Source organism: Arachis hypogaea, chromosome 19, assembly GCF_003086295.3.
Source record: "Arachis hypogaea cultivar Tifrunner chromosome 19, arahy.Tifrunner.gnm2.J5K5, whole genome shotgun sequence".
NCBI classification, from domain to species: Eukaryota; Viridiplantae; Streptophyta; class Magnoliopsida; order Fabales; family Fabaceae; genus Arachis; species Arachis hypogaea.
Window position 1 is genome coordinate 63,464,292 of NC_092054.1, and position 26,323 is coordinate 63,490,614.

At 32.9% G+C, this 26,323-nt stretch overlaps 1 protein-coding gene across 1 annotated transcript in view; it reads right to left on the bottom strand.

Moving 5' to 3' along the window:
- Positions 1-11,188, bottom strand: part of LOC112775087 (uncharacterized) — a 49,981-nt gene extending 38,793 nt beyond the window's left edge. The window contains exons 1-5 of the mRNA XM_072228430.1: positions 11,006-11,188; positions 10,386-10,812; positions 8,523-9,424; positions 7,339-7,604; positions 5,756-5,822 (exon numbers count right to left, since the gene is read on the bottom strand). Coding sequence (XP_072084531.1) covers positions 5,756-5,822; positions 7,339-7,604; positions 8,523-9,424; positions 10,386-10,812; positions 11,006-11,188 — 1,845 coding nt within the window. The remainder of the gene's footprint in view (positions 1-5,755; positions 5,823-7,338; positions 7,605-8,522; positions 9,425-10,385; positions 10,813-11,005) is intronic.
- Between the last annotated feature and the right edge of the window lie 15,135 nt (positions 11,189-26,323).

Sequence of the window (26,323 nt, forward strand, 5' to 3'; positions counted from 1 at the left end):
AAAATAATTATTATAACTTATACTTATTATAAGCCACTTTTATTGAGATTTACTAAAATAACTACTATAATTTTTAAAAAATTATTTTTAATAAATTAAAAGTACAAGCTTTACCAAACTCACCGTTGATATAAGGCTTGGTTTGTATTGCTGTTAGTAGTAAAATTGAATAGGATGGAACAAAACAAAGGGGAATGAAACTAAGGGATTTTTCTTTTTAAATAAATAAAATAAATATTTTATTTACCGAAATAGAAAATTTGTAGTGTTTTTACCGAAATGCGTCGCATCTCTTATCTCGTCTACAGTGTAAACGAGATAAGATTATACGTATCTCGTTTACACTATAAACGAGATAAGACACGAGACGACGTGGCCGTATCACGTTTGTACACGTATTGTGTAAAGTCTTTATCTCGTATATAGTGTAAATAGATATGTGTAATCTTATCTTGTTTACACTGTAAACGAGATAAGAGTGGATAATGTCTATATATATGTATCTCGTCCATAGCCTTGATTAAGAGCTTTTTACTTTCATTTCTTGGCTTTTTCTCCCATTTTTACCCTTTTCTAATCATATTTCCGAATTACTTAAAGAAGATGGTGCGCACTGATAATCACGATTGAAATATTAACAGACTAAGCGCGACTTGGTACATGACAAGGGCAGCCGACTTTGAGGTTGGTGTTGTTTTTTGTCTTATGCTTATGTTAAAACATAGATGTGTTGCCATACTTAGGATACTTTTATAGAGGTAGTATGCATTATATGTTAGGCGGCAGAATATATGGTTAGGAATGATTTAAATGTTAGGATACGATGTTAAACATACTTTAAAATACTTTAAAATGGATTTGTTAGTTAAATATTTGTTTAGGTTTATTTTTTTAATCTAAGTAATTATTAGGCATATGTTTATTAATTTAGTTACTAATCTAGGTTATTAAAAATTTCTAGTAAACTTAATTAAGTAGCAAAATGTTTATGTTTGTATTTATTAAATATTTAAGTAAATAACTTTTTTTAAATTTCTTGTTACTTAAACTAAGTTATCAAGTTGATAGTGTACTTTATTCGGGTATGTCTAAAACGAGCACAACAATTATGTGCTTATTAGATGCACCATATTTATATAGACCGTTAGATTTGATTAGATAAAAATTAAAGGCTAATGTAAAAGAAGAGAATTGATGGACTCTAATAAATACAGAATATCCTAGTACATAAATAAATGCTTTAAATGACATTACTTTAATACACAATACTTTAAAGGATAATAGAATATTTGATTCTTGAATAATTAAATATAAAACATATAAATACAAAAATATGAATATTCTTTATTCCATAAGATTAATTATTATGCAAAAAATTTTTATGATATTAAAAAATTATATTAAAATAAAATTTTAAACTGTAACATAAAAATATAAAATAATTAAAATTTTATTTAATATTACTTGACAAATAATTAGATTATTATATTCAAAATTTATTAACTAACTAATTTTATTAAAGATATTATTATATAATATAATTTTTCATCAAAATATTTTAAAAATATAATTTATTTAATATTATATATAATACATGAAAATATTAACCTTTTTATTTTTTTTATTTTTTTTTAAAACAGAATAAATAATATAATTCTAAAAACATACCCATCATATTACATACTTATTTATATTAGTAAGACCTAAACTAATTAAGCTTATGTAATTAAAAATATAAAACATATAAATACAAAAAAATAAAAATATTTTTTATAACAAAATTTTAACCAAATAATTAAAAATGATTGAATGTTTTGTTTAAATGAAAAATGCCGCAGCTTTAGTATGATGTACTGAAATGCAAAATGTTAGAATATAATAATAGTTAAACCTAGAATTTTGATCCTAATTTTATGAAAAATGACCTCATTTAGCTTTTTGTAGTTAATTGTCACACATATAAAAATATAAAGTTTATATATTCTTTTTCTTTTTCATTCTTTTTTTTTCTTTCAAAACTTCTATCTTTTTAATATATAGAATGAGTGCCTATCCTAAAATGAAATTTATATAGCGTTGCTCTATGTTTTAAACAAAAATATGATTTGAACATATTCTTTATGATGGTCTTAACCAGAAACAGAAAAAATATACAAATATTTAAAAATGCCTTAAATAACATTGTTATATATTTTTTATTTTATTATATATTATTTTAAAATACTTGGAAATATTAAAAATAAAAAATAATCTTATTATAAATATATAATTTAAATATTATATATATGAAACTTTAAATGTTAATTTTAATAAATAAAAAATATTTATTTTATTATATTTATATGTTTTATATTTTTAATTATGTAAGTTTGATTAGTTTATATCTTACTAATATAAGTAAATATATAATGTTATAGGCATGTATTTAGAATTATATTATTTTTATTCCGTTTTTCTAAAAAAATATTGAAAAAAATAAAAAAGGTTAATATTTTCATGTATTATATATAATATTTTAAATAAATTATATTTTCAAAATATTTTGATGAAAATTTATTTTATATAATAATATCTTTAACAAAATTAGTTAATTAATAAATTTTTGAATATAATAATCTAATTATTTGTCAAGTAATATAAAATAAAATTTTAATTATTTTATATTTTTATGTTACAGTTTAAAATTTTATTTTAATATAATTTTTAATATTATAAAAATTTATTGTATAATAATTAATCTTATTGAATAAAGAATACTCATATTTTTGTATTTATATGTTTTATATTTAATTATTTAAGAATAAAAGATTATGTTATCCTTTAAAGTATTGTTTATTAAAGTATTGGCATTTAAAGCATTTATTTATGTAGTAGGATATTCTGTATTTATTAGAGTCCATTAATTCTCTTCTTTCACATTAGCCTTTGATTTTCATCTAATCAAATCTAACGGTCTATATAAATATGGTGCATCTAATAAGCACATAATTGTAGTTATTTGTTAAAATAGGTGACTTATAAGTCAAATTAATTCGTTATGTATACGTTTGTTGGTAGAATGTTTTACGTTGAAATTCTTATAGCTTTTTAGGTTTACCCAGGAGAGTAAATCACAAACTCCCACCACTGGACGCCATTGTCCCGTACCTCAGGGAGGCTGGGTTCGGCGACGAGTTACCACTCAGGGATTTTTTATTCGACAACTCCCTGATCACGGCATTTGTTGAGCGCAGGCGCCCAGAGACCTACACCTTCCACCTACCGTGAGTTGAGTGCACGATTACCCCATAGGACGTCGCATACCACCTCGGGCTACGCGCTAACGGAGAGCCCGTGAGTGGTTACTTTCATGACTTTTATACATGGTACAAGATCGGGCCTGGCAGTTAGTTGAGAAGCTACTCGGTGTCAGGCCTCCTGTAGTCCAGCTACAGAGAGTGCAGAGGAAGGAGTCTTTCTCCTTGAAGCTGACATGGCTTCAAGAGTGTGTCCGACAGATGTCGCCCGATACTGATGATCCAGCCATTCTCCAACAATATCCGAGGTGCTACATACTATTGATAATCGGAGGTTGCCTGATGACTGATAAGTCCAATAATCAGGTTCATCTCCAGTGGCTCCCACTACTGGATGACTTTCAGAGGTGCCGATCTCTATCTTGGGGATCTGTGGTGGTTGCATGGACGTACCATTCCCTATGTTCTACGGCATACCACTCCACCACAAATATCGCAGGCTGCACTCCTCTGCTGGTATCTTGGATATATCAGAGGTTCCCTAAATGGTGTCCACCTGAGCGACAGATTTACATGTAACCTATAGATGCGACGTAACTGTTTAGTTTGGTTTTACTATTCATCATTTTTCTCATAATGATATTATGATAGATTGACTGAATGGTGGTTAATCTTGCAAATGTCCACAGGTTGATTAGCATGACACAGCAGAGCAGGGACCAGCACGAGCAAGAGAGTCCTACGATAGTGTCAGGAGTTAGATCAGTTACTCCAGAATGAGCTATGTGAGTTACCCTTTTATTTGGTTAAGTTGCATAGATTACTCAACCTTTTATAGCACCTGTCACTTATCATTCTTCACTACATCTGTTATAGTTCACGTGGATGCCATATGACGACTCTGTACTACAGGATATTTGCCAGCTATGGCTGAAGGAGGAGGCAAAGTGGGGGACATGGATGTCTGTTGTCCCCTTCGTCTACTTCAACATAGTTGAATTCTACCATGCCGATCCTGTGAAGTGCCAATTCAATGGCGAGCAGCCAGTGCCAGGGGACTCGGTTAATGTCGACAAATTCCTAACTACCACAGGGCGTGTGAGTACGTCTGGTGGCCTACTAAGCTTCGTAAGTGGTACGATCAGTAGAGGGATCGGTTTGGGGAGGGACACTGGATATCCATTCAGCCGTGCTTGGACTATCACCCAACGTGGGAGTATTGGCATTGGTATAGACTAGCTTGCCGTGTCAGACACTTGTCGGGATAGGATGTGCTTGATGACCCCAGGTTGTTGGACTTACTGGTTTGGGTGTGAGAGGTGGGTCATCTGGATGAAGTCTGACGAGCTAGATCCACCGCCACTAACGTCCCTACCTTCTGCAGAAAGTTCCATCACTTGTTCCGCTATAATTCTCCTATAGATGTCAAACATCAAATGCACATGCTCGTCGCCATGGAGTCAAAACAGACGAAATTGAAAAACTTCATTTTCCATCGGTAATAGCAACCTATACCCCACCTTTCCGATCTCTTTTCTTCTGCTACCACCGACGCTACTCAATATCAAACTCTTCAACTTGGACAAAGAACTTACGCGCCAGGTATGCAACAGAATGGGATTCTTGCACTCAAATAATACCCCAGTATCACTATTTCTCATACGACAATTTGTATACACACTTACAATAAAGTATCCACTACTATTAGACATTTTGGCTTATTTTTGGAAGAAAAAGGTAGAGAAAAAGTAGTGAAATGTTTATAGAGAATACAAAGGGTTGCACATCCTTTTGTAGCTGTTGGAAATTTGTCTTTACGTATTTCGTTTATAGTGTAAGCGTCATATTTATTCACTTATCTCGTTTACAGTGTAAACGATATATACACTTCATTTCTATGTGGCCTTATCTGATTTACAGTGTAAACAAAATACGTGTAATGTTATCTCGTTTGATGCGACGCATTTTAGTAAAAATGGTATAAATTATTTATTTCGGTAAATAAAATATTTATTTTATTTATTTAAAAAAATCCTAAAACTAAGTAAAGTGATATTATATAATTGTTCCGTCTATTCATTGGATATTTTAATAATGGAACAGATTGATATTCCATTCCCAATTACTTAAGCATACCAATGGAATGGAATGGAATATGAAGGCAAGAATTGAATTGGATGGAATAGGTTTTATCCTTTGTTGTTCCACACTATTCAATTTTATTGCATTCCGATCATGGAAAATATAATTTTACCTTTTCATTCCATTCCACACTTGTTCCACTCTAATCTAAAACATAATTATGAATATAAAATGAGAAAGTATAGGAACAAACTTTTTAGTTAGCCAATATTAGTCAACTTTAGTATTTAGATTTATAATTTAGAATTTAGAGTTAAAGGTTTATGACTTAGAGTATAGAATTTATGATAAATAAAATAATTTTAAAAAAGTTTGCCAATATTAGCTAAAAAAAAGTTGATTACTTAACATTACTCATAAAAATTAACCAGTCTTACATGATAATAGTGGCGATCAGGAATCTCCACTTCAACAGGAATGTCTATCAAATTTGCATCAAAGCATCTGGAATTTTGAACACAAAAATCAATATTAGAAATCAATATATAACAACAACATTAACAACCATCAAATCTTATTCCATCTCAATAAGCAACACCTTAAAAGAAAAAGACTAAATAAAGAAAATCTCCGATAATAAGCAGTGAATAAATGGAGAAAAAGAAAACAATAGAAAGAAGTAAATAAAAATAACTAAACAAGAAAAACAGTTAATAATTGATAAACTAAAAAGATTCAAGTGCACATTTGATTAGAATATTCAAGAGAGACCACATTGTAGATTTTTTGGTTTATAAAGTCAAGTGCACATGACCTACAATTGAAGAGGGTAGGTTGTTAGGATTTAGGAAACATTTTGGGGGTAGTATATAGCAGGAAAAATAAGAAGAGTTAGAAGACGAAGAGTGAAGCAGCAACAAACTCTGTTTAGTGGTTGAGATAGTATTTAAGAAGGTAAAGTGGTGTAAATTGAACGAGAGGATCATTTTTTGTTAGTCTTGCCATTCACATTAGTTTGTAAGGAATCAAGGTCGCTGTTCTACAACAGAAGAGAATAGGAAAAACATGTGAACATAGAGGTCAATGACACCATAAAGATGTACATTGGAACTTATTCTTTGAGATAGAAGAGTTAGTTGCTTACAAACTAATGTAAACAGAAAGAGTAACTGCAACTGACCCCACTCATTCTATAACAACCTTGTAACCACTTTTCCTTCTTATAATGCCAGCTCAGCAACTACTTAACAGAGTTAGTTGCTGCCTTACACTCCCTCTTGTAGCTCTTTTTATGTCTCCTGCTATACAATATCCCAGACAGTTCCTAACATAAAGTTAAATGAGATATATGATGTTGTAGTCGGTTTGTTCATGTAAAAAGGTTATTTTATTTTTACATCAAAAGAGTTAACCACCTAGCCAATTCAATGATTCCATCACATAAGGTGTGTTTGGAACAGAAAAAAGTTAGAACTGAAATCAATTAAGCTGTAAATCAATTATCAAAAATAAGAATTGAATCAATTCAAATTTATTATTTACATCCTTTATCCAATCTTATCTAATTATATTGTACAACCTACCACCACTGCTAGACCACCGCTACCTCCCTCTCCAACCCCCTCCCCCCTTCCCAACTCTCTTTACACTAATATTTAGAGCACAAAATAGTTTATTAGTTATATAGATTCAAAATTAATTCTACTCTATGTAAATCCTATAAAAAAGAAATATTTCAAATAAAAAGAGATAGAAATTCATTGGACTTCAAATTAATTCATTTCTTTCTTTCTCTTTCCCAAACCCAAACAATAAAAGTCATTTAAAATTGAAATGAAATCAATTTCAATTTTTTGGGGTTCCAAACACACTCTAATAAATAGTGATCACGCTAATACAATTTTAGGCAAAAGTCATTGTGTTAGCTCATTTTTACCTTTGATTAAAAAGTTTTGGTTCTTAAATTTGATAAATTTTTATTTTTTGGAACGCAACCATTTAAAAGATAAATAAGATGTACCTATGATTGATAAACCTTGCAATATTTCCATTATAAGTTGCATCTAAGCACAGTGCCTCATCATCCTTTAACACCCTTTCTGAGCCCCAATCTGCATCAAGGGTTACAGGATATGTATGTCTGTCCTTGCTGCTTTTGTGTAATACCCTTTCATACAATTCTGCATTGGTTAATATTTCTCCGACGTACTCACATACAAAGCAGCCTTTGGGCAAATCTTCTAGTGTTCTAATGCCCCAGCCCTTTCCTTCCTGAGTCAAGAATACCTGCAGATTAGAGAATCACAATGTACCCCATCATATATCAAATATTCAAATTCATTAAATGAACTAATAAAATAGTGGCTGGGGAAAGGCCGCTCCAATAGGGTGTAACATAGGCAGCCAAACCTAATTTAGGCATTAGTCACTCAGAAAACACAGTTTGATTAATTTGTGGTAACTTTTTTAGTGAATGATGGCACATTGATAGACTTATCAAGTTCATGCCATTGAATGTAGGTTTGTGGATGAGACCTTGTATAGATACCTTGTACTAAAAGAATGAAAAAGACAAGATACTCATAGAAACCTAGTATGATATCATAAACCAACTACGCCAAAAGCTTAAGATGGTGAAAGCTTATAAATGTTTTTTGCATTTAACAGAAATTATTAATGCAGAAACCAAGAAAAAAGATTGAAGTTTTATGCGACACGAGCTCCAAAATGTTATCTTAGTCATGTTACTCTAACATTCAAACACCATTACAACAAAGATCTAAAACATTTATATTGAATGTATAAAATGTTGTCCACTTGTAGCTAGACGATGGAATTGTCAGTTGGTAGACTAACAAATACCAAACTTATGTTGTGATCCAACAGAAACAAATAGGTTAGTACAAGATGTACTGCTAGCTAGAAGTTAAGCATTTTTTTTATTTAAAAAATTCAAATAGAAAAAGATGACACCTTCACGGCTTCACCACATGAAGAAAAAATTGATGATTATGATCATAAACTAGATAGTATCATAGGTGGATAAGAAGAATGATTCAGAGTCATAAACAAGAAGTTAAAAAGGTTCCTATAGTGAAGTTTTGACTTGCCATTAGAGTCCATATAACAGTCATAGAAAATTGAAATTAAGGAAAATAAATAAAGCCTAAAATAAATTGCAAGATTAATCAGATAACAATTTACCTGCAGTTTACATCTTAAACCTCGCTGCACTACCCGATTTCCACACTGCATATCACATCCACATTTCCTCCAACATTCCTTTATAAACTTTCTAACCAAATGCCCCTTGCATTCTTCAGGCATGTGCTCACTCCCTTTATAAATTGGGCATTCTTGACAATACACAAAATGATATGGCTGAGGTTTGATTTTCATAGCTATGCATGCTTCTAAGAACTTTTCCTTCAACAAACCTTCTCGAGTATAAGCAAACTCCCCACCAGTTTCTTGAGAACATGCACAAGGAAATGTCAAAGAAAGACAGTTGCCTAAACAATCAGAACAACAACCCTCATCCGCAACCCGAGCAAGTGAAATGTTCACATTAGCATTTTGATAGATTATATTATTTGGTATGTAATTAAACTTAGGCAACTCCTCACTTCCAGTGTCATCTAATAATGAAATTACAACCTTTTCAGAACCTTTTGTTATGTCACTCAAAAATTGAACATAACTATTTTCAGCATGAACAATAGCTTGTTGTGCCATTTTTGTTAAATTGGCATGGTTGAGATTTGGCCCATATTGATAAAGAGCTGATATAGATTTGAAACGACAATTTACATTTGAATCATCGCATGGGCCTCTAGAATTATGTTCAGGATGAATAACAGCTCGTTGTACCATGTTAGTCAAATTCGCATGATTGGGATTTGGCCCATTTTGATAAAGAGATGATATAGATTTGAAACGAGTATTTATGTTTGAATCATCGCATGGGCCTGCAGAATTATATTCAGGATGGACAACAACTTGTTGTACCATGTTAGTCAAATTGGCATGATTGGGATTTGGCCCATTTTGATAAAGAGCTGATATAAATTTGAAACGACGATTTACATTTGAATCATCACAAGGGCCTACAGAAAATCAGCAAGACATTCACTTGAGAGCAGTTAGTATGAATATATATGTAAAAGAAGTTAAAACGTTCAACAAAGTATGAATTGTCTTCTAGTTTCATCATGTCTTAAGAATAACAAGGAAGCAAGTTGGAAATTTTTTTATTATTTGGACTTAGAAAGGGAATTCAGGTCTGTGAAAGAACAATAATAACAATAAAAAAATTAATGTGATAATTTTCTCTTGTAGCATTTATAAGAATCCAAGGAAAACTCCACTAAGTTTTGCACTAAACAAATCCAAGCTGCTGAATCTTATCTCAAATTAAGTACTGTCTCAGAAAAGTCTCCTTAAACATAATAAGAAATTTTCATTCCAAACAAGTACATCACATTGTTGCATAGATTACATACTGTCATAAAACTTTAGACTCTCGTCCACAAACTGTGAAAGCTAATCCTTGAAAATAGGTCCTAGGAACATAGAGTTGTTATGACATATGAGACATCTACAAGAATTCATTGTGTTGTCTTACATTTCTTTTCATGGAAGAAATATAAGAGGTGTTACTAATGCAAATCAATTTACTTTTTCATAATACTTATCTTCTACTCGGATGAAAAATCATAAGGAGGACAAAAACATTTAACATTGAAAATAAAAGAAATTTGGATCATAACCGATGTAAAAGTAAAAACAAAACAAGACACCAAAAAGAAAAAGAACAGAAACAAAACCAAGCAAAACTAAAAAGGTATTAGACATCCAGGCTTGTTTGGTAACTTTGGTTTATATTTTCATTTTTTATGTTTTTGGTTTCCAAAAATTTGAAAAGAAAAAAAAAAGTGAAAAAATAAAATCAGATTTTCTGCTTTTATTTTTTTCCTTCACAAATTCAGAAAATAAAAAAATATAAATATAAATCAAAATGTCTCAATTATAAACTATTTCAATTATATACTCTGGCATGAAAATTACCTTTAAGATGTGATGAAACAGGTCCAAGATGTAATTTCGGTTTCTTAGCTTTTAGTATTATAAGTTCTTTCTCATAACGATCACTTGACATATGTATCTTCTGGATGTGGGAACGGCTAGATCCATCAAAATAATCTCCACAGTGCCCTGCAGATGCTGCATTCTCATGGCACAATTTTCTACTATCTCTAGCATCCATGCAAGATAAACTTGAGATAATTTCTACCTCACTCAACCTTGTCTGCAATGGTTGAGAACTATTTGTCAGTTTTATATCTTCTTTAGATGCCTGAGATGGCCTAATGATTTCCTTTTTGGATGTCTTTGAAAGTATTTCATTGTCCTCTACAGATATCATCTGTAGTTTCAGTCTTGCTCTTTCTCCATCATGATTACTGATTGGAGCTTTTCCCTTACCTTCCCCTTGCTATATTTGGAAGAAAATGATGTGTTATTAACAACAAATATATTCTAGACAAAAAGTGCAAAAGAGATAATTGATGTAGATTCAAGTGAAGCAATAAAAATAACTTTATCCTTGAATATAAAACACTTCAAATTGAAAGGACTATTGATCAAATTGATGTGTATATAGACAGATAAAAGAAGTTTGTAGAAACCTGATATTCCATTGACTCAAAGTATGCATGTACAAGTGTTTGATAATTGTCTTCTTCAATAAGCTCCCAGCTATTACCATACACTTTGAGCAACCTTTTCAAGACAGGCCTCACCTCATCATCAGAAATGCCTAAGGTCCTCATAGCATTATAGGCATTGGTAACTCTAGGATTAGGTGCCATGATAGTCTCAAAAATTGATTTCACCCAACGCTCTAAATGGCCCTTTTACTAAAACTCACTACCAACTTGAACTACTTCTCCTACATATCCCAAAATGGGAACAAGATACAATACTATGCATTTAGAGGAAAGATACAAAATGAGATCAAGTTATAATACTTTGCATTTAGAAGAAAGATACTGGACAACGAATTAAAGTGAACACAATAGAATCAAAGGAAAAAAGCAATAATTTCAAAGATCATATCGATGGAGGATGTGGTGTATATAGGATAGTGGCATTCGGCCCCCTATACAGCTTTACTCAAGCAGTGCAAAGTCACCCAAAAGGGCATGTTGCCAAGTTGCTAGAATATAGTTATACATTTAGAATTTCACTTTATATATAATAATGATAAAATTATCTAATGAACACTCACATAAATCAAGCTCAACAAAATTAGACACAATATCAAGGGTTTGAATTGATCAAATTCATAAAAACTTTTACTAAAATGAACAAAACAATAAAACCATAACTTACTACAGAACTAAAAGCGAAGAATAGCTCGCACAAAAGAAGTCACCCAAGGGGGTATGTAGCGAGATTGCTAAATTCTAGTTATACAGATAGAATTTCACTTTATATATAATAACGATAAAATTGTCTGATGAACACTCTCGTAAATCATGATCAACAAAATTTGACACAAAATCAAGGGTTTAAAGAGATCAAATTCATAAAAAATTTTGCTAAACTAAACAAAACCATAAAACTATAACTTACTACAAAACCAAAAGTGAAGAATATAGCTGCCATAATAGAAGTCACACAAGGAGGCGTGTGACTAGGTTGCTAAACCTAGTTATACAAATAGAATTTCACTTTGTTTAAAATAACGATAAAATTATCTGATGAACACTCACATAAATCAAGATCAACAAAATTAGACACAAAATCAAGATTTTTAAGATATCAAATTTATCAAATATTTTGCTAAACTAAAAAAAATCACAAAATCATGACCTACCACAGAACCAAAATCGAAGAATATAGCTTGCACAAAAGAAGTCACACAAGGGGGCATGTGACGAAGTCGCTAAAACCTAATTCGACAGATAAAATTTTATTTTTTATATAATAATGATAAAATTTTCTGATAAACACTTATATAAATCAAGATCAACAAAATTTGACACGAAATCAAGGGTTTAAAGAGATTAAATACTTAAAAAATTTTGCTAAAATGAACAAAGTCATACAACCGTAACTTACTACAGAACCAAAAGCGAAGAATATAACTCGCACAAAAGAAGTTACACAGGGGGGCATGCGCGCGAGGTTGTTAAAACCTAGTTCTATAGATAGAATTTCACTTTATATATATAATAAGAATAAAATTGTTTGATGAACACTTACATAAATCATGATCAACAAAATTTGACACAAAATCAAGGGTTCAAAGAGATCAAATTCATAAAATTTTTTTCCAAATTGAACAAAATCATAAAACCATAACTTACTAGTGAACCAAAACCGAAGAATATAGCTACCACAAAAAAAGTCACACAAGGGCGCGTGTGACTTGGTTGCTAAAACCTAGTTATACATATAGAATTTCACTTTGTATATAATAACAATAAAGTTTCCTGATGAACACTCACATGAATTAAGAACAAGAAAATTTGACACAAAATCAAGATTTTTAAAAGATCAAATTCATCAAACATTTTGCTAAATTGAACAAAATCATAAAATCATAACTTACTACAGAACCAAAAGTGAAGAATATAGCTGTCACAAAAAAGTTACACAAGATGGCATGTGGGCAGGTTGCTAAAACCTAGTTATATAAATAGAATTTTACTTTGTATTTAATAACAATATAGTTGTCAGATGAACACTCATATGAACCAAGAACAACAAGATTAGACACAAAATCAAAATTTCTAAGAGATCAAGTTCATCAAATATTTTGCTAAACTAAACTAAAAGATAAAATGATGACCTTCTACAGAGCTAAAAACGAAGGAAACAACTCGCACAAAAGAAGTCACACAAGGGGGCTTGTGGCTAGGTACTTAAAACCTAGTTATATAGAACGAATTTTACTTTAGATATAATAATGATAAAATCATCTTATGAGCACTCACATGAATAAAAAATAATAAAATTAGATACAAATCAAGATTTTTAGGGATCAAATTCATCAAAGATTTTCTAAACTAAACAAAAAAATAAAATAATGACCTACTATAGAATCAAAAGTGAAGAATACAGCTCACACAGAGTAAGTTATGGCAGAGGCAAAGTGCATGTGCGAAGAGGAAATAAGAAGACTTATATATTGAGTGGAAGAATGGGTATATTTATATAGAAAAGGTAGGTTTTTTCAAAATAGAAATTGCTTAATATTAATAAAACTACTAATAAACACTTGCATAAATAAGAATGATAAATTTAGAGATATATGCAAGATTTTTAGATGATCAAATTCGTCAAACATATCACTAAATCATTAAATTAAATAAAAACATAGAAACATAGGTAATATTTATTTTTAGAAATTGAAACTAGGATTGAGACTCAGTATTGTGTTTGGTAGCCAGCGATTGGAACTAAAATTTTAGTTTCGGGACACAAAATTTTAGTCCTTTCAGTGTCTCTAGAAAGTGGGAACACACGGGACTGGAATTTTTGAAATGGAGACTGAAACTTTAACAATATTTTCTTTAATAATTAAGGATATTTTAGTAAATATTCTTATTTCATCTCCATATGTAGATTTAATTACTCTATTGGTCCTTATAGTTTCACAAAGCTTTTAATTAGGTCCCTAATAATTAGGTCCCTATACTTTTTTTTCCTTTCAATTGGGTCCCTACACTGCTTTAATTTTGTAATTAAGTCATTTCTAGTATAAAAAAATATTAGAGTTAACTGAATATTTTTTTGCAAATTAAAGGTATTTATAATTAAAAACTTAATTAAATCTTTGATCGCATGTATTTTAGTAAAATTATTATGTTAATTTTAACATTTTTAACGTAAAAAAGACGTAATTAAAAAATTAAAATTAGTGTAGCGACTCAACTAAAAGAAAAAAAGTATAGTGACCTAATTAAAAATTTGGTAAAACTATAGAGACCAATAGAGTAATTAAACTCCATATTTATCTTGAATCAAATAGTATATTAAGACATAACTCAGTCATGTACAATTTACACCAGACATAATACAGAGACTTAATTTAGTCTCAGTGTCAATTACCCTTTCAAACGCAGCATTAGAATATTGGAATTATGGAGTTCCAAAGTCTCACATTAGATAGTATTAAATGCTTAATATTGTATTTAAGGAGAGTTGTTCTTTTCTTTAATAGCTAGTTTTTGAGGTGTGGTTTCTCAGTTTTTTTGGATACTTAACAATGGTATCAGAGTCTTGGTTGTTGGCCCATAAGAATGACTATTTATAAGTTAGATTAAGATAAATACTGAATACTGATAGACAATAGTAAAGTGGTGATGATGGCCGAAAGTGGGTTTGGAATTTTTCTCAAAATAGAATTGGCGTTGCAAGTATAGTCCCAAACCAACAATCAACCAACATCAAAGTTTAAATAAAGATAAGTCACAGGTCAAACCAAATAACTGGGAGTTTTAAATCTCGGGTCATTCTCCCTAGAAATTGCAATGAAGTGCTCAATTATTGGCTATGAGGGGACAAACGGTTTGATGGCAAGAGGCAAGAAATGTAAATAGCAAGGAATTAAAGAGAAAGCATGCAGGGAATTAAATGGAATGCAATTAAAGCAATGAAAATAGAAATTAAATGGAAAAAGGAAACTCTTGGCAAGGGTTGAGAGTTAAGGTTATCTATCCTAGCCATTGACCACAAACATGTGATGATTACAAAGAGTCAATCATATTTAGTCAACCCTAACATCGAGGATAAGTCAAATAGGCATAATTGATCTCAATCCATAAGTCCTAGCCAACTCACTAATTAACTTAGTGAAAGACTAGCGTTAATGGAAACCAAATCAAATAACTATCCTAATATATCAATCAAGAATGGACATCAATGACTCTAGGTCACCAAAGACGTCAATTCCAAGCCAAGAGTGTGGAAAACTACACTAAAATTAACCCAAACATTTTATCAAACACTTGGTGTGCATGAAAATAAAAGCATATTAAATTGAATGAAAATAAAATCTAAAGCTACCAATTGCAAGAAATTAATAATAACAACTCAATTAAACATTAATAAACATAAAAATATTAAATTGCATTAAATAAAATGGAAATTAACAAGGGTTCATCAACATAAAAAGTAACCAAAATGAGAAATTAACAAGATAAACTAAGAAAATTAAGGTAATAGAATAAAGAAAAGTAAAAGAAACTAGATGAAAACAAGAATTAAAAAGAAAAATTAAAGAGAAATTAAACTAATAATCCTAATTTCTAGAGAGAAGGAGGAGCTTCTCTCTCTAGAAAATGACCTACAACATGATACTAAACTAAACCTAATTGCTCTCCCCTTATTTCCTCTTGAGTTAGGGTTGAAATAGCTTCAGAAATGAGTTGGATTGGGTTCTAGAGGCCCAAAAATCGTTGCCAACGTTTTGCATTTCATGAGGTCACGTGCTGGGACTTGTGCGTACGCACACTTGATGATTTTTCCACCTGTGTGTACGTACAGATGTGTGCATACGCATGACTGCACGAACTTCCACTTGTGCATACGCATGAATAATTGTGCGTACGCACACTTGCTGACAAGCTCCAAACTTAATTTCTTCTTGATTTCTCCACTTTTGCATGTTTTTTCTCACTTCTTCAATCCATATTAGCCTTGTAAGCCTGAAATCACTCAACAAACACATCAAGGCATCAAATAGAATTAAACTAAATAAAATTTAGCAAATAAGGGCCTAAAAAACATGTTTTCACTTTTAAGCACAATTTAGGGAGAATTTACAAAACTATGCTATTTCATTGAATAAATGTAGGAAAAGTTGATAAAATTCACCCAATTAGAGAAAATAAATACCATAAAATATGGATTTATCACATCCCCACACTTAAACAATAGCATGTCCTCATGCTAAACTCAAGAAAGAAACAAGAAAGAGGTATTACGTTTATTCAAAGCAAACTACCTATATGCAATCTATCTACATGAATGCAACTACTTAGTTAAAATAAATCAATTTTCAAGAATGCATATATAAAAATAAGGGCTAAAGCAATTTCAATCAAATCAAATCTACAATTGAATTGAGTTATTGAAAAGAATTATAAACTTGCAAGATAAGAAATAATAACCGATGGAAACATAGAATTGAGCAATCGAATCCCTCACCGGATGTGTATACGCTCTAATCGCTCAAGTGTTTAGGGTTGACTCACTCAATTCTCCTCTAATCATGCTTTCTAGATTTGTTTTTGATCTAGCAATAAACAATTATTCAATGTATGCATACAAGTATCAAGAGGACTTTTTATGGTTGTAATGGGGCTAGGGTGAAGGTAAGGATGCATATGGTCAAGTGAGCTTGAAATTTGAATCTTTGACTAACTTAAGCTCTCACCTAATGATGAGGGAAAAACGATTCCACACAAACTCACCGGTAAGTGTACCGGGTCGCATCACGTAGTAATAACTCATAAGAGTGAGGTCGATCCCACAGGGATTGATGGATCAAGCAACTTTAATGAGGTGATTAGTTTAGTCAAGCTAACAGTGGTGAACTGGGTGAAATTGAATCAGCAAAAAGTAAATTGCAATGAATTTAAAGTGCAGAATGTAAATCAGCAGCAGCTTAAAGAGCAGAAAAGTAAATTGCATCAAATGTAAAGGGAATTGGGTGCTGGAAAATTAAAGAAGACAGTAAATCAGAACTCAAAACTCAAAACAATTGCAGAAGATTTAAATTTCATGAAAGTAAATTGGACGCAATGGGAACAGAAGACAATGGGAACAGAAGATTAAAATCAAGCTTAATGTAAATTGAATTGTAAAATTGCAGAAAGGGAAATTTGCAGAAGAGAATTATCGGAAACTAAAATTGCATAGGCCAAATTGAATTCACTACTGAGATGTAGAAAGTGCAGAAAAGAAAAGTGTATCAAAGAGAGTCTTCTATTCTACTCCTACTCCTACTCCTATTGCTCTCTAGTAGAGCCAGCCTAACCGATCTCCTTAATGGAATGAAACTGATGCCTTTATATAGGCTTTACAAAATGAAAAAAATGAAATTGAAATTGAAAACAAATTACAATTTAAATGAAATTCCTAATCTAACTTTTTCTTGTGCCTTTGAGTCATGTCAATGGGCTTTGCTTGCTTTGGGGCTTCAATGAAATTGGTCTTGGGTGTTTGGTTGCTCTCAGGGGACCACTCAGTTGAAACAATGAGTGCAGCATTCACTCCCTCAGCGTGCATCTCTCGTGCACTCGTTGTTCACTAGCGCTCCCTTAGTGAGCGCCACGTTGGTTCTTCAAGCGCTGCCCCTTTGGTGCGCATTTTTCTCTTCCTAGCGCTCTCTTAGTGAGCGCTGAGTTACAATATTGAGTGCTCCTAGTATGTACGGATGGCACAAGGCTTGCCTCCCAAGCTGAAATTCCCGAAAATGCTCACTTAGTGAGCATGGCGCTCACTTTCCAAGCTTCCCTTTCAATTAACGTTTCCATGCTTTAACATAGCGCTCTCTTGCTTAATGAATGCTTGCTCTCTTGCTTGGTTCATGAATTTGATGGCGTTACTAATGTATTGCATGCTTTCATTTACTTTATTATATTACTTAGTAATGCCAATGCATTAACTTAAAGCTTGATTCATTCATTGCCAATTGGCATTAGTAATAAATATTTCATGCATGCATGCTTTAATTAGCAATTCATGGTAATGCATGCGTAAGATATTAATACTAATGTATCATGTTACTAATGCCAAGGCTTCATGATCATGGGCTACGCTTTTAAAAGCGTGGCCTAAGGTTCCAAAGCGTGCTCAAACTTCAAAGTGTGCCCCAAAATTCTTCTTTCCTCTTTTTGAGCTTAATTTGTGCTTTTTTGCTTCTTTTTCCACTTATTTCCTACAAAGTTTATAAAATCAAAAGATCAAAGAAATATACCATTTAAGCACAAAAGCATTCAATATTTAGGCACTAATCATCAATTTCTTGTATGAAAAAGCATAAAAAAAATATGACATGATGACATATAATCACCTAACCTACATAACCTATATAATTCAAATACAAACCTAACTACCCATTATTCACTTTTTCACACAATCATGCATTCTTTCAATTCATGTTACATATGCATTTTTATTTCTCAAACTTTGGGGTTAACATTTGTCCCCTTTTTATTGCTTTATTTTTCCTTTTTTTTCTTCTTTTTTTATATATAAAATATATACAAGAGACTAATGCATATGGTTTAAGTATTGAATGCATGATATGTACCTAATTCCTAAGATTTTCAATGAGAATACACTCTTATCTCATCTAATGTTCCTAAACTTTCCCACACTTAAATGATACATGTAACACCCTACCACACAGAGTCTTATGCTTAAGTCATAAATTTGAGGTGGTAAGGTATTACGACCTCTAAAAGTAAAAATATATATATGTAATAATAGTTGAAAGAAATTTTAACTAGAAGCCTGTGAGGAAGAGTTAATTCGAACCTAAACACCGAATTCAAGCAAAATCCAACATGATTACACATTGAATTCTAAATTGGGAAAGGAAAAATTAGAAATGAAAACATGGATTACTTACCAAATTTCTTACTGGGCTTTATAGAGCTTAACGTTGCAATCACGCGGCCGTAAACGGTACGGCGATCGGAGCTCGGAGTAGGAAGATATCTTGGTTTGAAGTTGGTGTTAGGGTTTGAGCTTCAGCCCCTTCCTCCATGGTTCAGCGTTCCTCATGTAATGAGGAAGGAGGATGGCTGAATCTCTTATATAATGAGGCTTTGGTTAGGCTTTGGGCCCAATACGGGCTCGATTCGCCCGGTTCAGCCCGTTCGGCCCAATCTTGGGTTAAATCCTTTAAAATTAGTGTCAAAATTTTTATTTTAATTAGTTCTATCTCACTAAATCATAAAATTTAATTTTCTAATTTGTTTGATTAATAATTAATTTATTAAATAATTATTCACTAATTACTCAGAGTTTACATTCTACCCCCCTAACAAAAATTTTTGTCCTTGAAAATTCGCTCTTAAATGATATATGCTTGCTCAGATTATAGAGCTTAGAGAACTAAAACGGAAACCATAACTTAAGACGGTTCTTCTAAGGATTCCTAACCTAACCAAAACATAAACTTATCTAAAATCTTTAACTTCTCCGCCTTTCCTCCAACATTAATTTAATACCCTATTCCCAATTCAAGCCTAACCTTAACTTGTTTGTCTCACTCTTAGCTTCGTATAACCCTCTTAAGAAGTACAACTTCCTTATCCTTTAATGGTTCTTTCTAAATGAAATTAATCTCAATGTTTTCTCAACTATCTCACTCACTAAATAATTCCTTAATATCTTATTTTGAGTTAATCTGTTATAACCTAAGCTATACCTTCCCACTCTGCATTCCTCGATCCTGTGTTAATCCTTGAATCATGCTCATACTTCACAACTGCGTCCTCTCATCATCACTACTCTAGAGTCACTAAAATCACTGTGCTTCTGCAACGTTACCCTGATTATAAGCTACTAAGATTTTAATCATGCTCCTACTCTGCCAGAACACTCCTTGAATCCTCTCATCTCTCTAACTAGCACTATCGACCTTTACTCCAGCTACACGAGTTATAATCCCTTGGTTTAGTTCATTACCGGGTCCATTACTGCCTCCATAACCATTCCTAATTTGTTCGCTCCATCCTTTCAGTAGAAGCTTGCACAACAGCAGTCACAGAGTTAATCGTATTTCCTCACTCGCGCCCATGAAACGCCATTTGGGTCTTGCCCATACCGAATGATTGATATTAAGGTGATCAGTCTTAATATCTAAATTCTATTGCTACGAATTTCCAAAGGTAATGCTCATGAACCTTCATGCTATATATGTTGAGCAGATATCCTAAATAGTAAGTACACAAAGCCAGAGTATGCTCAGAAGCATAGTCAGTCCATTCCCCAAGCTCTACGGGAACGAACTGCTCTGATACCATAATGTAACACCCTACCATACAGAGTCTTATGCTTAAGTCATAAAATTGAGGTGGCAAGGTATTACGACCTCTAAAAGTAAAAATATATATATGTAATCATAGTTGAAAGAAATTTTGACTAGAAGCCTATGAAGAAGAGTTAATTCAAACCTAAACACCGAATTCAAGCAAAATCCAACATGATTACACATTGAATTCTAAAATGGGGAAGGAAAAATTGGAAATAAAAACGTGGCTTCCTTACTGAATTTCTTACTGGGCTTTGTAGAGCTTAACGCTGTGGTCACGTGGCTGCAAACGGTGCGACGATCAGAGCTCGAAGTAGGGAGATACCTTGGTTTGAAGTTGGTGTTAGGGTTTGAGCTTCACATTCAGCCCCTTCCTCCATGGTTCAGCATTCCTCATGTAATGAGGAAGGAGGATGGCTGAAACGCTTATATAATGAGGCTTGGGTTGGGCCTTGGTCCCAATACAGGGCCGATTTGCCCGGTTTGGCCCGTTCGGCCCAATCTTGGACCGAATCCTTTAAAACTGGTGTCAAAATTCTTATTTTAGTTAGTTCTATCTCACTAAATCATAAAATTTAATTTTCTAATTTATTTGATTAATAATTAATTGATTAACTAATTATTCACTAATTACTCAGGGTTTACAATACACACTCTCACTAGCCTAAGTGATGAGCAGATATTTTATACGCTTTTTGACATCATTTTCATATAGTTTTTGTTATGTTTTATTTAATTTTTATTATATTTTTATAGGTTTTAGTGTAAAATTCACATTTTTGGATTCTACTATGAGTTATTTTTTATGGTGATTTCAGGTATTTTCTTGCTGAAATCTGAGAGTTTTGAGAAATTCTGATTCAGGGGCAAGAAAAGGTAGCAGATGCTGTTAGGATCTGATCTTCGTGCATTGAAGCAAGCGTTTTTGGAGCTACGGATATCAAAATTGAGTATTCCCAATGGCTATGGAAAGCTAACATCCAGGGCTTTCTAAAAATATATAATAGTCCATGCTTGTCTTTGGAGATGAAAGCCCAAAACTAGCGTTCAACGCCGGCTATCTACTCCCTTTCTGGCATTGGACGCCCAAAAGAGAGCAGCTGGCATCCAATGCCCAAAGAAGTGTCCCAAGCAGGTGTTCAACACCCAAGGAGCCTACCAGCACGTGGAAACACCTTTAGCTCAACCCAAACACTCACCAAGTGGGCCCCGGAAGAGGATTTTTGCACTACAAGCCTAAGCCTATCATATTTCTATAATCCTTAGTTATTAAATTAGTATATATAGGAGAATATCACCCTTGTTTTAGGATCTTCGGCCACCATAGAACATTATTTGCATATTTTCGAGTTTCATTGTACAGTATGAGCCACTAAACTTCCTAGGTTAAGGTTATGAGCTCTGCTGAGTTTTATGGATTAATAAATGTACTACTGTTCTATTTCAATTCGTGTTTGATTCTCTCCTAAGATGTATCTTCATTCTTCAACCTTATGAATGAGTTGTATAAGAACGGGAATAACCTCTTTGATAAAATAATAATTTTCGATTGCCCGAATAGGTTCAAAAATATAAAAATGTTCTTTTTAAAATATAAAGGTCAAATTTGATTTCAATAAATTTTTCTGAGTGGGAAAATGTATCTTTTATGAAAAGTTTTTGTAAAAATACGTACCGGCACTTAAGCCGGCAGTACCGGCTCTAGTCGGTCCAATACCATGTATTTTGAAAAATAATATTTTGAAAATTAAATTTATTTTTTGAAAGGACAGAAATATTTTAGAATTGAAAACTATGCGCTAATCTTAAAGGTTTTGGCCCAAAATTGGACCAACGAGCTAAAACAAGTAAACCGGACCTAAGTTGTCCCAAGCCCCCATATATATACCCACATTTAATGGGTTTTCAGCCACCATTTTCCCCATTTTTGAGAGAGACAGGGAATTGAGAGAAGAGAAAGAGAGGAGAGAAAAACCAGGCCACCCTTACCTTCAAACCACCATAACTTTTGCTACAGAACTCCGATTGACGAGCAGTTTAAATGGTAAGATTTTCTAAATCTATGCTCCAGTTTCCATCCCAAACAGTTCTTCATTTTTGGTTCTAGTTCTTGAGTAGATTTTATGGTTTTGTTTGTTTAGGAGTGATCTCATTGGAATATTATTGGGTTTTGCTCCTAATCTCATTGGGTAAGGTAAGGCCTCGCTAAACCCTTATGTTTAGTTGTTTTGTGAATCCTAGGTTTGATGTTTGGTATGTTATATGATGTTAGATTGAGGTTTGGTGTTTGTTGGAATGAGCTTGATGGTTTTGGAGCTTGGAGTTTGAGCTTGGTGTTTTGAGTTGCATCGGAATCGGCCAAGGTATTGTTTCGGTTTTCTTTATGTAATATGTAATGTTTCTGGACACTTAGACTAGTTAACCTTAATATAGGAGTGAATTAAATAAATGGTGGATTGGATTATGTATGTGACATGTGAATTGTGATGAAGATTTTATGAGTTGTGTATGTTAGAGTTTGATTATGATGTTGATGAGAAAATTGATGATTGGTGTTGTTGATGGGAATTGATAGATGTTGTAGTGGTGTTGTGTAGAAGGAATTGGAATAATAATGATGATGATTATATGATTTGATGATGAATGATGATAATTGTGTATATGGCTTGAATATGGAATAATGTTATTGTAATTGGGGTTATGGAATGAATTGAAGAATGGAATTGATTTGGATACCTTGGTAGTGATGTGTGTTTGATTGATAAGGTACATGGAGTATAGGATTGGGATTTTGGTGTGTTGGCTTTGGTTTGATTGTGAATTTTGGAAGTTTGAGAACCTAGTAAACTTTTGGTAAAAATCAGTTTTTAGTGAACTTTGGTGGATCATAACTTGAGCCTCGGTTTTCAAAATTGATTGAAATTTATTTTAAATTAAAGATAATTTCAAGGGCTTTAAAATGATATAAAGTTTGAGGAAAATGGATTTTTGCAAAGGAAGTTATGGACGTTTAAAGTTTAGGGTTTAAAACTGATTTCCACAACTTTGTAAAATTTTCTAAGTCTGAGAGTGCATGCGGTGTGATTTGATATTAGTTAGAAATCTCCTAAGTTTAGATAACCCTGTTTATGGTTTATGGTTTATGGTTTAAGTTATTTAGTTTTGTTAAGCTTGAAAATCAGTATTGATGTGAAGTTCTAGGATTGCCTTCGGCGTCCCGGAACCTTACATCTTACATATTGGGCAATGTTACCATACTGAGAACCTCTGGTTCTCATACCATATGTTGTTGATATTTTTCAGATGCAGGTCGTGACCCACCTCGGTGAGTTGCGAGATGGTAACGGAGCAGAGGATCTCATGCTCTCTTTTGGTGTTTTTGATTATTTTGTTGTAGTACTCTCTTTCACTTTTCTGTTTTAGACTTTATGGCCTTAGAGGCTTGATTTGAGAGATAAGTTGTATAAGCTGTTTTAAACTTCAAATCTATGTTGTATTCAGTTTGACTAGCCGGCCTAAACTCCGCAGGCTGTGACTAGTCCTCTTTTGTATATTATACTTATATATATCTTGTTTACTTTAATTATTACCTTGTGTATCCTGGAGCTATCTACAAGGTTTTATATATATTATGTCTTGTTCTGTTCGTACCTATGCGTTTAGTTTTTGTGTGTGAACGCTTCGCGTTTCATAATTCTTCTTTACGCAAATTGAGCTTTTATTCCTTCATCGGGCTTCTAGTATTACTATTTCTTTCTATATATATACATATAATATTATATGACCTTAGAATTGTCGTGACACTTTGTTATCCTTTGCTTTACGGCGCGAGGTAAGGCTTAGAGAAACGGGGTGTTACAAGTTGAACCATCACATGTTATCTCTATTTTACATGGGTTCAGTGAGCGTCTTTTGTCGGATATTACTGAACCACTAGCTTGAGGATACATCTTTTAGACGGCTAATCTATGACTTCGTTAGGGACTTCTCGAGACATCAGTTCAGCCGAGGTATGGGGAGATTAGGGTCGTTGTGGTAAAGGCTAGAATCAAGGTGCAACATTTTCTAATCTGGAAGATTCGACCTTGTCTGTGGTGTTTTGAGTAGGATCACCAAGGGGATGAACTGCAGGAGCTTCACTCTCATTCAGACTGAATGCGCACTAAACCTGGTGTTCAGCCTAGAGGATGATTGGCGGCCTCTCAACCGACGTTGATCACATACAACTCGCTATAGAAGAAATCATTCACAGTTGGAGTAGACAGTAAGAAAGGATTGATCCAGAAGAACAAAGCATCTCCGTGGCCTTAACCATCTTCTTATCATCGAATTCACAACCACTGAGTGACCTTATCTTTATTTTACTTTTATGCGCTTAAACAACTAAACAACTTTTCTATCCGCCTAACTAAGATTTACAAGATAACCACTATTTGATCCAAGCCGACAATCCTCGTGGGATCGAGCCTGACTCACCTCAGGTATTACTTGGATGACCCAATGCACTTGCTGGTTCAGTTGTACGAAGTTACATGTAGTAGAGGCTGGGCGTTCAACGCCCAAAAGAAGCAGAAGACCTGGCGTTGAACTCCAGGAAGGAGGTCCCTCCTGAGGCGTTCAACGCCCTGAATGGAGCATAGCTAGAGGATGGTTGGAATTTATCCAATGCTCTATCATTCCTACTAGCAACCGGTCCGAAGTGACCATAGGTCAAGCCATCATGATCCATTGCATCATGCTCGGAGATGAGGTGGAAGTACATGAGGTGATACCTCAAGAGTTGTACAAAGTGGTGGACAAGCCCTCCACCCAAGCAAGGTTAGCTTTCCCTTATCTTATCTGTCACCTATCAATTCAGCTGAAATTGTCATAGAAGGTGACATTCCAATTGAGGAGGACAAGTCCATCACTAAAAGAAGGATGGAGCATACTAGAGAGCCAACACATGAGATCCCTGAGATACTTAAGGGATGTATTTCCCTCCTCAAAGCTATTGGGATCAATGGCATACTTCTATGGGAGAATTAAGCTCTAAAATGAATCAGCTGAAGATGGAGCATCAAGAGCATTCCATTATCCTCAATGAAATTAGAGAAGATTAAAGAGCTATGAGGGAAGAACAACACAGACAAGGGCATGACATTCAAGACATCAAGCACTCAATTGGATTCTCTAAAAGAAGTGGTAGCCGTCATCATTAAGGAGGTCCCGTTCCATCACCCTTTGCTTTTATGTCCTTTTTCTATTTTCCATTATGTTTTACTGTCTGTTCTCGTGTTCTTATTGCATGATCATTTCTATCTATGTCTTAAAGTTATAAAATGTTTCATATATCTCTCACCTTACTTAAAAGAAAATCTCATTTGAAAAAGAAAAATTAAGATGCATGAATCTTTGAGTTTATCTTAAGAATATTTCAATTATCTTGATGTGGTGGCATTGCTTTTGTTCTCTGAATGTATGAATCAACAGTGCATATTTGAAATTGGAATTAAGAATGTTGGCTCTTGAAAGAATGATTAAAAAGGAGAAGTATTATTGGTAATCTGAAAAATAAAAAGAAATTGATTCTTGAAGCAAGAAAAAGCAGCAAAAAGCAAGATGCAATAAAAAGAAAAACAATTGCATGTGAAAAAAATATAAAAATATAGAAAAAGAAAGAAGCAATAGAAAAATCCAATAGCTCTTTAAACCAAAAGGCAAGAGCATAGGTCCAAGGCTTTGAGTATCAATGGTTAGGAGGACCTAAAAGAAACAAAATCTTGGTCTAAGCACTCCAAAGGAACAATGTCCCTAACTATATGCTTGTGGTGTGAATGTGTCAAGTAAAAATAAACTTGAGACTGAGCAGTTAAAGTCGTGATCCAAAGCAAAAAGAGTGTTCTTAAGAACTCTGGACACTTCTATCTGGGGATTCTAGCAAAGCTGAATCACAATCCGAAAG